At 36.1% G+C, this 15156-nt stretch overlaps 1 protein-coding gene across 2 annotated transcripts; it reads left to right on the plus strand.

Annotated features, from left to right (window-relative positions):
* Positions 1-305: 305 nt before the first annotated feature.
* Positions 306-10808, plus strand: LOC117421558 (spindle and kinetochore-associated protein 1). 2 transcript variants are annotated; one of them, XM_034036087.3, is made up of 7 exons: positions 306-463; positions 1344-1444; positions 1801-1925; positions 3443-3540; positions 4159-4293; positions 9377-9546; positions 10062-10808. In XM_034036087.3, exons 2-7 carry the CDS (start codon positions 1357-1359, stop codon positions 10208-10210), a joined length of 765 nt encoding a protein of 254 aa, XP_033891978.3. In that variant the 5' UTR covers positions 306-463; positions 1344-1356; the 3' UTR covers positions 10211-10808. The 2 variants fall into 2 exon arrangements, with proteins under 2 accessions (XP_033891978.3, XP_033891979.3); XM_034036088.3 differs by having other exon boundaries at positions 1349-1444.
* Positions 10809-15156: the final 4348 nt, after the last annotated feature.

A 15156-nucleotide genomic window follows, 5' to 3' on the forward strand; every position in this document is an offset into this window, starting at 1 on the left:
GTGCAGCGCTGTAGACACTAGTGTTATGGGGGGCATACCACAGTTTCACACCTATTTAAGGTCGCACAAGGAAGACTTCTAGAACGGGGAATATTTCCGATAGTTTGAAAACGTCTTTAAACAATGCACAAGTGGCATTTTTGTCAGTGTAGTGTGGGGGTCATTAATGTCACTGATATTCTTGTTGAATCTAAATCTAAATTCCAAATCATGTGTTGGCTACTAGTCATGACATTTGGTGGCATTGGAATCACATTGAAAACTACATTTCCCGACATACATTGTAATTATATAAGGATCGCGAGAGTGGCACTGAGCGCTTTCGAGCACGAAAGGAGGAGGGAGTTTTGAAATGTGAAGGAAATATAAAACCGACTGCCGTTGGTACGGTACAAGACATTTTCATCATAAAACAAAGACATTGAAGCTAAACAACGTATCCGGAGTTTATATACAAATTTAAGTAAGTATTTATTTTTATATTTTATGCATGTATCAACATTGTATTTACCAGCAACATTTTCCGCAGTACAGTCTTAACAGTCCGCTAAACTGTAGACCCCGGGCCATTTACTAGACTTGAGAGATGGAAACAGTATCACTTTCATGTAACTTACACACGCCAACCATTACAGAAACAAATACTATAATTTACGATTACTATGTGTGAAAGACAGAATGACATTATGATTTAGCACCTGCTTTGTTGTACAGCCGTACATCCAGGGCTCACCTTTCCTGGCTAAATCAACCTTCAACAGTGTTGACACAACAAATATCCACTTTTTGTAGTGGAATGTGAAACGTACACACATTTCATCAACATTAAGAAAGCGATACGCCTGAACATTACACAAACGTACCTCGTTTTCACTCGTACCTGAAACTAACACTACACTTGTACGTTACATGTAAACTTTCTAATGTTTTATTTTAATATTTATTTCCCGAAGTCATATGAAGAAGGTTGAAAATCATTTTTATGACTGATAGTGATTGATATTATTATTATCCGAAGTGATAGGCCTGCTATCTGTTACGTGCCGTCATTGTTTATATTCTGAACCGTAAGTTTCAATGTGTTGATGATAATAAGCGGGAGGTGAGGTGACATAACTGGAGGAGTGAAAGCGAGTTTGACTCTACATACCTGTATTGGAACAAGCACTCAGGAAGAATTCACCTGTGGTTCAGACATACTTTCTTTCCACAGCTTATTTTCTTGCATTTAGTACAAACTATTCGGTTTTTAATAAGAATAACAAATCATTAAAAAAAAAAAACTTTGAATATTAAGGCTAAATGTATCTTAAACAATCAATATTTGTCTTTCTTTGTTTAAGTCTAGTTTACACAATGGACTCTTCTGAGCTGGAAGATTTGACCCAGCACATCAATGACAAAATATCTGGTGTCATGAAGATCCTCCATTTAAGGACCTTGGGTATGGTTTGCAGGGTGTACAGTTTTAAGGAAAATATATATTTTTTTCTTTGCAATTTATTACCGTATTTAAGGGAGGGGATTAGTGTGGGCAAGCTTACACATTGGCTTGCATGTGTCAAATGTCAATCTAGCAACTGTGATAAGCACTACAGTAAAACACAGCATTTGATATAGTCGTAGTAATGCTATGGTGAAACGCATCCAGAATGATTTGGTCAGTTGCAATAAAAAAAAGTTTGCAGAACAATTTTTGGGATCAGATGATCCTCAGCTTTAGTACAGACTAGGAAACTGAATTAAATAAAGTTAGGTTAAAAAAAAAAAAAAACATTAAAGAATGGTTTGTTTTTTCAGCCAAGGACCCTGATAAGAGAAATATGCTGAAAAAGATAAGTCAGGATCTTCTCTCTATAAACAACCTTTTAAACCAATTTGAAGCACAGGTTAACCAGCAAAAAGAGATACTGAAATCACTCAAGGTAATTATGTGTGTTTTTTTTTTTTGGTGCTTTTTTTTCTTCGTTTTGTTCTTGGGAAGACGGCATTTTGAAATCCTGAAGCTAGTTATAAACTTGAAGCTAATTGTGTGGGAACTTCAGATTCTGGCAATTGGGTCCTATTTGTAATATTAGTCAATTTCTAACCCAGTTAACTGACTTGAGTCGGAAACTGCAATGTGAAGTACTGTACTGTACTATAGTTGCATGATAATGCAAGTATGGCTAGTGGCCAATCGAGCTTTATGACAGTACTTGTTACGCTAGCTGTGAGTGTCTAGCACAAGAACATTTCTGAAGAAAGGGCAGCTGCATACAGGAAATTTAACTCGGAAGGACTCATCCTTGGGACACAGGCAGCAAGAACAGAAGCAACCCAGAAATTCAACTGTGCTGGACACACACATGCAGGTTTTGCCTATACATCTACATAATGCAAGAGGGACCGTGTTTTCTGCAGTTAAAGTACTCTTTTATGTTCTGTTCCCCTTGTGTTCACAGACCATGTGTAAACCCTTTTTATTATTAGATTTACTAACTACAGCAGGGGTGGCCAACCCTGGTCCTGGAGTGCCACAATCCAGCAGGTATTCTAGGTAACCCTTAATCATTAATTTCTGTAGAATGGAAGTTGTTGATCAATTTAGCAAGTTAATTTGTTCAATTAAATCAGGAGTGGTCAGCTCTGCTCCATAAGAGCTGCAAGATGTTCAGGGTTTTGTTCCAAATTATATCTAAATTACTTAATTGAACAAATTACTACTTAACTTGAAAGAATTACTGCTTAACTAGTCCAAATTAAATTGTTCCAAGTCTTTAAAAATTGATGATTAAGGGATACCTATAAAACCTGCTGGATTGTGGCTCCAAAAAAAACAAAAAACAAAGTTATATTATAAATAAACCAGCAGGGGGCACCGTCCGATAAGCAAAATAATTGTCAGTGGCTGTATTATTGCCATTTGGCACACTGTACTTCTGAAATTTGCATTGCTCTTATCTGTATTTCACTTGTATTTTAAATTCTATAGGGCATAGACAAAATGTAAATGTAGTGCCATGTTAGATTATAAAATACATCTTTACATGTTAAAGAAGGTTGTTTTCTTTCTGGGTTTCCTGTTAAAAGTCTGCAGATAAATGAGGATGTCTTTTTTTAGTTTCTAGAGTGGCAAAGTACCACAAGGTTTGGTTTGTGTGACTGCACCTTTTAAAATCATGTCATGTTTTTATTAGCAAGTCCATTATTAAATGGCTATGTTTTTCTGAATACCTCCATGAGCTTTTAGGCTAATCTGTATACTTGTTATACAGTATGTACTGTTGTCTGTGGTCTCCTTAAAGCACTTTGGAATGGAGAGCAGAGATTGAGTCTCTGTTTATTTGAACATATACTGAACATGCTATCATTGCATAAAGGAGAACCATATGTTTTATAATAACAATCTGAAATCTATATAGATCATTAGTAATGGGTGCATTTTCTTAATTGGTTGTAGGAGTTAGAGAAATTTTTTGAGGAGGATGTGAAACAGGCAAAACACCTCAAAGAGAATATTCCTCCCCACATGCCCAGGAAGGGGCCTGTTCAGAGCAGGTAGGCTTATTGTTTAAAATACTGTGTGTGTGGTAGTTTGTCAAACAGAGTGACATGAATAGCTAGCTGGAATATCTCCTCCCAGCTGTACTACGGCCTACTTTCCACCCTGTTTACTTTTCCTAGACTTTGTTGATCTGCATAGCACTGCACCATGTACCCAGGTTTGATAATAATGAGACACTTAAATTTATTCAACAGAAAACGAATAGTGGTCTATGTCCCCGAACAATTATAAAGTTTCTGTCTATTTTGTTTTGGCAGATGTACAAGTTAAAACAGTAATTCATAGCTGACTTCAGTTAGATACCTCTTAATTAGCAGGCTTTCACATACTCTACACTTTTCACCCACAATTGGTCATGACTCAAGGTTTCCTAATTAAATATACAGGCACGAGCACACCCGCACATTCACATCTTATGCCTCATCGAAAAGCATATATGTACGTGGGTGTATTTAACCCAGTTTTAGATTTCTTACAGTTGCAGTTACAACTTTTGTTTTGGAAGATTTGCACATATGACCATGATTGCAACATTGGCCTGGGAAATGCCACCCCTTCACATGGAATCTTTGTTTGCACGCTGATCTCTTTCCTTTTCTCATATGTAACAGTGCTGCAGTGCTAAAAACAAGCCAAGGACCTGAAAGTAATAAGGAATTGGAGCTTTCAAAGAAACCCTCCAAACACAAAGATTGTATTCGAGAGATGCTGTTCATCACAACTGCAGAGTTTGAAAACATTCCAGCGTAAGTAACTTTAAACTGTGGTCTCGTACATAATCTGGAGGTCAAAGTTTGGGAAAGTCAAGTCAAAGTCAAAACTTATATCGAGGCATTGTCCTGAAATGTTTGTATACTTCAGAAAAACATGTTTTGCTCAATAATAATAATAATAATAATAATAATAATAATAATAATAATAAAATAAAAATAATAATAAATAAATAATAACGAATAAGTATTAAACAGATGTGTTATTATGGAATCTGCATAGAAACCGGCTCCCACTGAAAGTAAAATAATCTCTGTTGGATTACAGTATTTTAAGATTATTTTGGCAGGGGGGGGGGGGGGGGACAGTTACAAAAATACATTATGTATCTTAAAATTGTTTAATTCATGCTTTTGTTTCCTTGATGGTTGGTTGATTTATTACTGTTCATTATTTGTGGGCCCCTCGGGTGTATCACTAAACTAGTTACAGCTGATGGTAAACTATGCAGCCAGATTTGGTATTAGCCATAACCATACTATAGTTATTAGAACACTGTATTGGCTACTTGACTGTAAAACTACTTGTATATAAAGATGTGTACTCTTGTATATCCAAATCTAGATCTAAATTAAAATGTGTGATGCCAGGACGTTTTGTTATCACAGTCCTTAACTCTAAAATCCCATGCTTAAATTAATTTGGATTGCTGAGACAACTGATCTTTGTAAATTTGGTTTAAAGATGTATAATTTATAATCGTAACTGATGAATTCATTAAGCCCAAAGCTTCTACTTGACTTGTTGTAGATTCCTAACCCAGCCATAACAGCACCCTGTTGCATCCCCACATTTTTACATTTTACTGTTCGCTTGGTCTCTATAACCCGTCCGCTTACAGTAGGTCCCACCAGTGGTTGGTTTGATGAATACATGGATTATTGTCTGTTTTAACTGTGGACTGTGTTATGTAAAGAGTAGCTTTGAATGGCATTCTTACTTAGTCCAATATTCATGCTTTCTCTGTAGTTCAGAATTTGTATATTTTTATTGTAGTAATATTACTATGTTTTAGCAAGGGAAGTTATTTATAAGGGAGTACTGGGGATGGCAATGAACTTGGGTACTTTTAATCTTGACTACAAAAGATTGTTTTAATTGTTTTATAATTGCCTGTACATTAAATCTCTTGAGTCAGATCGTGAATTATTTATGTTGCCACTTCAGTGCAACTCTGTTCAACGATCTTCTGGAAAACTCCTGTTTTTAATACAGAGAATTAAAATGGAGTTGCATGGTCCCAGGTCACTAATGTGTTTTCAGAACATGTCACATTTTCACTGTCTTATTTGTGTGCAAATGTCACATGTCTGACCTTGTATTGTGGGTAATCATTAGTATAATCATGATGGGCATAGCATGTCAACCAATTAGGACTGTAATTCAGATCAAAATCATTTGTCCACCTTTCTAAGTAAGGGAGAAATGCTAATAAAATACCATATCGGACATATCCAGACGCTGGGATGGTATCAAAATATCAGTGAAGTTTGAGGACTTATGTACAATTTTTTTTCTATCTGTACTTCTATCAAACCCTTATCAGTACACTACAAAAGAAGCAACCTTCCTCTTTGAATGTAACTCAGAGAAAAACATATTTGTATGATGTTGGAAGTACACGTCTGCTCGGTACAAATGTTGAAATATAACTTAACAAAATTACTTACAAATAAGTGCTTATTAAACAGGAGAAACCTTTCAGTAAATTGCATTATACTTCAAAATCACAAGATAAAAAATGACCAAATAATTGACCCATATAACTACACAACACCTTCCTTGTTTGGAAATGTATTATTATTATTATTATTATTATTATTATTATTATTATTATTATTATTATTATTTATTTCTTAGCAGACGCCCTTATCCGGGACGATTTACAATTGTTACAAGATATCACATTATACATTATTTCACATTATACAGATATCACATTATTTTTACATACAATTCCCCATTAATACAGTTGGGTTTTTACTGGAGCAATGTAGGTAAAGTACCTTGCTCAAGGGTACAACAGCAGTGTCCCCTACTGGGGATTGAACCCACAACCCTCTAGTCAAGAGTCCAGAGCCAGAGCCAGAATCCAGAATCCAGAGCCCTAACCACTACTCCACACTCCACAATGTACATATAAAGATCTTTTTTACCACATCATTTCTGTAGTAGAAAATATGATTTGCAGGCTTAGGCCAATTCCAGTTTCTTACAATTCCAGGTAATTAATTCCCATCATATCTAACTGCCACCCAGTCACCAATACTTAGTTCAATATATGGTTGATTGGTTTGCTTCTGATTCTTCACTGGTCAATGTTAAGTCAACATCTGCTGTATTCACACCTCCGCATACTGCAGAGAATCAGATGTGTCTGTTACCAGCAAATGTGTATTTTGTGAGTGTTTGACACTGGAATGATCCACATCAAATTCCAGCTCCCATAGAGCAAACCTTTGTTTGAACTGTGAGCTGGCACTGTCAGAGAATACACTAATCTGATTAATGGAAGGCTAGTTCTCCTTCAAGGTAGAGGAGAAGCAAGTCATGTAAGCATGGACACTTACATAACTTGTAGCTCATCTGAAACAATTGCATTACTCTCCCTGGTATCAGACTGCTTACTCCCGGCATGGGCTGTAAATAGTCCTGTAAATATGTGGTCTGTCCGTTGCTCTAGTGGACACTTTATATTTCATTCTGGTTGCCTAGGCTGGCATTCTCAGAGAAATCCACCTGAAAGAGACATTTTTACACCATCTACTGCATTCTTCAACCTGTCCATGCATAGGCATGAACCAGAAATTGGCTTCAATTGGTGTCACAGCTCTGCAGAATACTGTATACATCCAAGAGCTCTGCATCATTGACTACTGTTTTTTTTTTTTACCTACACAGTAAGTTGGTATATATACTAATGACATCAGAAGTGCATTGCAGTTTGAATGTGGCAATTGCTTATCAATGTGTTAAATGTTGAGATTGAAAAAAATAATAAAAGCTAATTATTTGGTGTCGGCCATACACAGATGAAGGGACTATATATAAATGATCAAAAACACAACATAGGTGAAAGGCAAGAAACTTGTTTCCAGCATTAGAAACCCACCATGCTTTAGAACAACTGTAAAACTCTATTGATTTCTATTCATTTTATGTGGGGAAAACATGAAACATTTCAGTTTTTATTTTATTTTTTATTTTTTTTTGTCTTTGTGCAGTCTCAGATTTCAGGGCATTATATGGCTGCATTCAGTTTCATGTACTGGTATGTGTTAGACCATCGACTAATTCCATAAATAAGCCATATTTTTTAAAGCTATAGATAATTGCCTTCAAAGTGGCACTCCATATATATTGGGGTTATTTTTATATTGTGACTGTCAGGTTGCCTAATTTGTGGCACTGCCCTGTCATCAGACCATGTGACCTACAACAAAGGAACCAGGATGCATTTGAAATGGCGTTTCCGAATCCTGAATTGATGATAAAAAAAAAATAAAATAAAGAATGTTGGCACAATAGTTTGCACAAGTAATAATGTTAAAGCTAGGAAATTGATTTTAAAGTATTGTTTAGCATTCCTTTTAAAAATTAAGTAAAAAAAATTTTCAGCACAGTAGTAATGACAATGGATCTGTATAACCATTTTACCTCCACAAAGTTGTTGAAAGGCTTACTTTCATAATTATCACCTCAGCGTCTGTTCTTTATATAGATGTAAAACCTCTCCAGGACTTTTACATAAATAGTGCTTCCAAACAGGATTATATGTTGGGACAGACTGTTCCCAGCAAGGGAGTACAGTAATACCAGCTAATCATGGAGACTTGCTGACTTTTCATAGAATTGATCAGTGAAAAGCCATCTGGTAAAGGCCTCCTGAGTCCCACTTACAGAACAAATGGGATTACCTCTTTCTGTTTGGAAAATTTAAATCTACATCAGGTGCTGTCTGCAGGAATTATGTTGATCACCAGCATTGCAGCTTAAAGTTCCTGAAAATGGATTTATGAATAGATGGCTTGATTTAGTAAATATATAGGTGGCATATCTAAATAAAGGAGAGGAAGCTAGTGTTTGGTGTGAGAAAGGAACAGGGATGCATTCAGTGGTTTGTGGATGAATGGTTCTGTTATAGGCACCACAGGGTGCAGATTTGACTGCCTATGTCAAAGGTTGTGGTAATACTGGAGAGCATTTGACAAGGAATCACATTGGAGATGAGCCAAGATGAAATGTTATTGTATCAAAGGGTGGATATACTGTGCCAGTTAGGACAGAAAAAACAGGAAACAAAGGAAATGCCACCAGTAATTGAAAAAAATTGCCATGATTACACCAATATGTATGTCAGGAAATAAGTTCAATGCTTAGCTGGTTTGGCTAACAATCTCCTTAAACCTTATGCAAATGGCTAATCTTTTATTGCTCATGCAGAATGACTAATCTTTTATTGCTCATGACTATTGCTCATGATGTGACCTCAGTTCCAAACTTCTTGGAGAACATCTACGGTATACACAGGTTGGTCCTATTGTAAAATTGTTTATACTACTATGCATAAGTATAATATAAGTATATTCAATTGCCTGTCAGACAAAAAGAACACATCTAAAAGAGACAATTTCTTTGTGATCGCTTCAGAAAAGAATATTACGTTAAACTGATGTTAGTCTTTTAGGAGAGGAATTGACACACTGAGTATATTTATGGTTGTCATCAATATGTTTCTACTGTATGTAGGTCAAGGAATCTTGGAGAGAAATTGGAACAAGGTACTGGTAAATTTAGCAGAGGTTACCGGTACTTTCTACACCCACATGCATCTGTCTCCCTGATGAAAGGATGCAACTATTTTTATTTTTTAGCATCAGTAATTCTGCTTGCCTTTCATCACAGAGAAACTAGAGCTGTTCAAACAGAAGTTTATTTAATACACAGCATTACATTTACTCCTTTGCTTCTGATCTTTGTTATAGAAATACATGCACTGTGTTGTCTTGCATTAATATTTAACAAGGCTTATGTTTAATACATTCTGTTCAATCTTAGATACATGAAAGGGCGGTTTACCTACGACCAGATCAACAATGTTATTCAAGACATTAACAAAGCAGTGGTGTGCAAGTATAAGATTTTGAAGCAATCTCTCAAATCCATGAACAATGCAACACGAAAACTTTACCAGAGATTCAAGGATGAAGAGTGCAAAGAAACCAAAGGTAAGCCCAAGAAGCCTACAAGATAAATACCATAGAACTCCAGTCCATATTGCTAATCGAACATTTTAAGTGAGCTACACATCTTACTGAACATCTTGCTTAATGCCTGTTTGTTTTATCTGCTGTGACATTTAATGTTGGGGCATAAATCAAACTGTCCTCCTAAAAGTTTCCTGTAGGATTAAACCTATACTCTAATGATCTGCATAAATCTTAATTCACGAATGCCTTAAGCAAAGTAGTGAAAATATCTCTTTAATGGATGACGGTTTGACATTTATTTTCTATTTGTTTAACATTGTTTTAAAAACATAAAAAAAAAAAAAAAGAAATATATATATATTTATTTATTTATTTATTTTAGCTCAAAGAGCCAGCTGCCCATATATATATATATATATATATATATATATATATATATATATATATATATATATATATATATAATATTAGTGACTGATTTCAGGCCCCAAAAGGATAGTATTCCTAATGCTGTATGCTGTCTAATATTGTAGGTCAGTATTTTATTGTGGATGCTGATATTAAGGAGTTCACCCAAATGAAGGTGGAAAAGAAGTTCCATGTGATGCTGAACATGCTGCGGCACTGCCAGAGACTGCGAGAGGTCAGGGGGGGAGGGATCATCCGCTACATGCTGCAGTGATACATGCATATACATTATTTATTTTTTGTCAAGGTGTCTTAGACATTGTAGCGGGTTAAGCTCCACGCAGTGTGGCACAGACTGTTGCAATGGAATGATGTGTCATGCAATATTCATACAGCCTTTTTAAAAGTGGGAGTGTACTGTAGACGACACTGCTCGCTCAGTCAAAGCAACCAGAGGCATTTGCAGCAAGCAAAGGCCCATTGACAAACCAATTGCCTCCACCTTCTGTCATTATGCATTAGCTTTATCATCCAATTAGAGTGATTTGATTATATATATATATATATATATATATATATATATATATATATATATATATATATAGACACACACTTGCCATGACTTTATAATGTATTAATGGTAGGCCTTTAAATGTAATCCATGAATTTACAGTACAGCAAATGCAAAAAACTGTTTAAAAGGCAATGTAAACTGCTATACTGGTGATCCTAAAAGCAAAAGCATCACTTTTGGTTTCCTAAAAATGTAGATGCTTTCAAATATGATCATTGTGTTTTTTATTGGTAGTTTAGTTTTGGGCACACAACCTTTAGCAGCAATCGGTTCTCTAATAAAACATAATTAAAGACTTGCACAGTGTCATCAGTGTTATTTTTTATTTAATTCCTGCTTTTCGTTACTTTCCATTAAGCTTCCCATTTCTAATAAGAATTATAATAATAATAAATACAGTAAGGTTTGATTTTTAAATTAGACTGCTTATTTAATGGAGAGAAGGAATTGCAAAAGCACCACACTTTCATTTAAGATTACCTGTACTTGTAAATGTTCTGTCGGCACAATTTACAGCATCTTGTTTCTAAAAATGTTGACCTGTCACATCATTGAAACAACTAATGTTTTCTTTTCTGTGAAACAAGAGCCTTATAATTTAGTCAAGTGGGCTTTCAGTTTCTACTTGTATTGTAATTCACCTTTTGTAATGGTTTAATCTAAGGTTAATGGTTGGGTAATATAGAGACACATAATACTGTTAATGTGATAGCTCTCTTGGAAATAAAAGCAACACATTATCGCATGGGGTTTGATTAGGGTTAATTTTACAGTTGTGGACATTCATTTTGCATTATCTTGCAGTATTCTAGATCGTTAAAACATTTTTAAATAACATGAACACAAACATGGTAATAATTAATGAGTATGAAGACACTGTCCGGAAGTTGGTATTATTTTATCCCGTGGGGCTGTACACTGCTTTTCTAGTTAGTGGTAAAGGATCTGCATAATCGTCCCGTAGTTCCCTCTCCAACAGGGCTAGCACTAATCCCATCACAGAGAGGTAACAAAGCACTGTGGCTGACAATCCCCTTGGTTAATCTAGGATTTAGTGTTATTTAATACTTCTGGAAGGTCTGCAACATTCCAGTGCTTTATGCATACTGGCATTAGTGATTTAATGTGTTTTTTTTTTTTTTTTCTTATTTTTTTTTTTTTTTTTTTTTTTTTTTAAAGAGGAATAACTGTTTGTTTTTGTACACGCAGACAGTCTGCAGACAACCATTGCATTGGTCCACATGATTTCCATTACACGAGAGTAGATGTTAAAATTTCATGCTGATTTGAACTCGGCTCTCGCCAAGATAAGCACCAACTAAGACGTACTTTACAGTAAACTAATGTGATCCATATGTGTCTCCATCCATTTACGTTTCCTTCCATATGATGATGTAGATATCCTTCTGTCTGGTGTTAATGGCTGAAGTGTAATGCTGGCTCCAGGGATCAGCTTATTTTGCCTCCCTGGCGCATCAGCACACACAACGGCTGCGATGCTGGCTCCAGGGATCAACCACAGTGTGGCCTCCCCAGCGCATCAGCATGACAACCGTCTGGATTAAGCTAAGTAGGGTACCTTCCATCCTCAGTGTTTTGTCGACTAGCCCACGACACCTCAAGAGGGCTCGACGGTGATTCTGGCGTCCCAGCATCACCCCCCTCCGTCCCCCACTCAACTCAGCCCAGCTTACTTACCTGTACATCAGCGTTTAGTTCAAAATCATAGGTTGGTGTCATGAGCTTGGAAACTCCGTTAGTCAAACCTATGTCTATGTCCTGTATGCAATGGTGGCATTCTTCTGAAGAAACAGGCACTGGTTAGCAGTGCAGATGTTAAACAGCATGAAATAACTATGGAAATGCTATCACTAAAGATCCATGTTTAAATGATGATATTCAACACCTACGCTACCTATTAGATTGACATAATGGTAATTACGTGCGTTCTTAAACTACCAAGCTTCCAGGGGTTCTTGCCACAATTCGCATTACAAGCAGCGCCGATAAAAGCAACATTTTATTTTAGTGGTCTAAGTGGTCTATTTTGACCACTTTATATCCATGCTTCAAGACTAGCACCAGGTTGTAATCAAAATTACAAAGATGATCTAGTAGGTTGTTGATCCTGGCAATTTACTTAAAACTTGCATATTAAAACTTTTTTGGCTAGAAGATTGCACTCCATATTTTTTCCAGACCCTGCTGGCATATTTGATGCAGCAGCGATGAGAATGCAGAAGTCTGATTGCTCCAAAATAAACTACTATGACATCGGGGATAATTTGCTGTAAAAACATGGAATGCCATCTTCTAACCAAGAATGTTCTGTAAATTGTCTGGATCAACAGCATACTTGATTACATTTTGGTTACTACACAATGTGAATGAAAAAAATGTTTGAAAATGTATTCTTAAGGCTTGCTTTTTGTCTTGCTATGTTTTTAATGGCTTTAAAGAAGTACCAAATAATGAAACAAAAAACGTGCTCAAGATAACTGATATTTGTCAGTTTTACCGTTGCATAATTGCAAATATACCACTTGTGTTCCTTGACATTACTTTATGACCAAGTAAGCTGACAGGAAACCGACCCAACAAACTAAAGTGAGAATAAAATAAGACCCTGCTTATAAGATACTTGTTGGGTCTAAGTAAATGTATAGTTTTATTTTACCTTTTGTTTCTGTATGATTATGGTTCACTCTGAGCACAACTGATCTTCATTGTTCTACTTTTAGATTTGTTATCAAGGCAGTGGTGATGAAATGTTTGATAAACAAGTTTCTAAAAGCACAGAGCTAGAATGAAATCTCAACCTGCTTGTTTTACAGCAGATTGAAATAACCTAGTTCAGTTGACAGGACTCATGACATTTCCTCAAACACAATTACACAATGATGAAGTGGTCGCTGGAGTGCTTAGTCACAATTGAAATTAAACCATTTTACAGCTGAAAACCTTAATGTTGTTGCCTATTTGTCGTGTACTGAATATTCATGTTTTTTTTTTTCTCCAACTGCCAGTATTTACCCAAACTGTGGTCACTTCTATTGTGTTACAATCCACAAAGAGCTGACACTGAGTCGGTGTGTTATCTTTACTGGACCAAACAAACATTTGTGAATAAAAAGATTATCAGACACCTACATTGTATGAATCCGTTCATTTAGGGCAGATTGCCTTTAAGGAAGATGATCATTTTAACCACTAACTAAATGTCAACCTTATACACTCAATTTACAGAGATTACATTTCCTTACCTTCAGACAGTATACCAATGGTTGTAGGCTGGCTGCTTATTGATGTTACTTGAAAGTGTATCTGGGCATATCCAAGAGGTCTGTGGGCTGTGTTTGGACCCTGGGTCTGAGTTTGGACAGCCATGATTTAGTCTTTCTGTTCACCAATTTACCAGTAGATTCCAGAGGATTTGTGTTTCTATTAGCAACCATTACCTGATACAGTACAATGCATTCCCAATTCATTTTCTGCCTGATGACAAAAATACAGCACACTGTCATTCTAACTAATTCTGTTCTGCGTTTGGTGTCTGTCTCCACTATATGTATTCCCTGAAGCTAAAACAATAAGGTGAAACACTAAAGTGTAATTATTTATATATTTGCAGACGACACAAAAATAGGAGGAGCGGCAAACACTGTTGCAGCAGCAAAGGCCATTCAAAATGATCTAGACAGCATTCAGAACTGGGCAGACACATGGCAAATGACATTTAATAGAGAAAAGTGTAAGTTACTGCACGCAGGCAACAAAAATGTGCATTATAAATATCATATGGGAGATACTGAAATTGAAGAGTTTATGTTGACTTGGAAATGTTTTCATCTAGACAATGTGTGGAAACTATAAAAAAGGTCAACAAGATGCTCGGATATAATTGTGAAAAGTGTTGAATTTAAAGCAAGGGAAGTAATGTTAAAACTTTACAATGCATTAGTAAGACCTCATCTAGAATATTGTGTTCAGTTCTGGTCACCTCGTTACATAAAGGATATTGTTGATCTAGAAAGAGTACAAAGAAGAGCAACCAGAACTATCCCGGGTTTAAAAGGCATGTCGTATGCAGACAGGCTAAAAGAATTAAATCTGTTCAGTCTTGAACAAAGAAGACTACGTGGTGATCTGATTCAAGCATTCAGAATTCTAAAAGGTATTGACAATGTCGACCCAGGGGACTTTTTCGACCTGAAAGAAGAAACAAGGACCAGGGGTCACAAAGGGAGATTAGATAAAGAGGCATGCAGAACACTTTTTTACACAGATAATTGTGAGGGTCTGGAACCAACTCCTCAGTAATGTTGTTGAAGCTGACACCCTGGGATCCTTCAAGAAGCTGCTTGATGAGATTCTGGGATGAATAAGCTACTAACAACCAAACGAGCAAGATGGGCCGATAGGCCTCCTCTCGTTTGTAAACGTTCTTATGTTCTTATGTTCTTATCCCTGAGACAATATGGGTCGTATGTGTAACACTCTAACACCACTTTTCCTGGAAGCATACTATGATATTAATGGGTTTCCCTAATGTAAAAGTAATGAAGAAGTACCTCTGTGCTTACGCAGTGATTGCAGTAAACACAGACATGGGAGGAAGTGCCTGATGGCAGTGTAGGCTCTCCCTT

Source organism: Acipenser ruthenus, chromosome 1, assembly GCF_902713425.1.
Source record: "Acipenser ruthenus chromosome 1, fAciRut3.2 maternal haplotype, whole genome shotgun sequence".
Lineage (NCBI taxonomy): Eukaryota > Metazoa > Chordata > Actinopteri > Acipenseriformes > Acipenseridae > Acipenser > Acipenser ruthenus.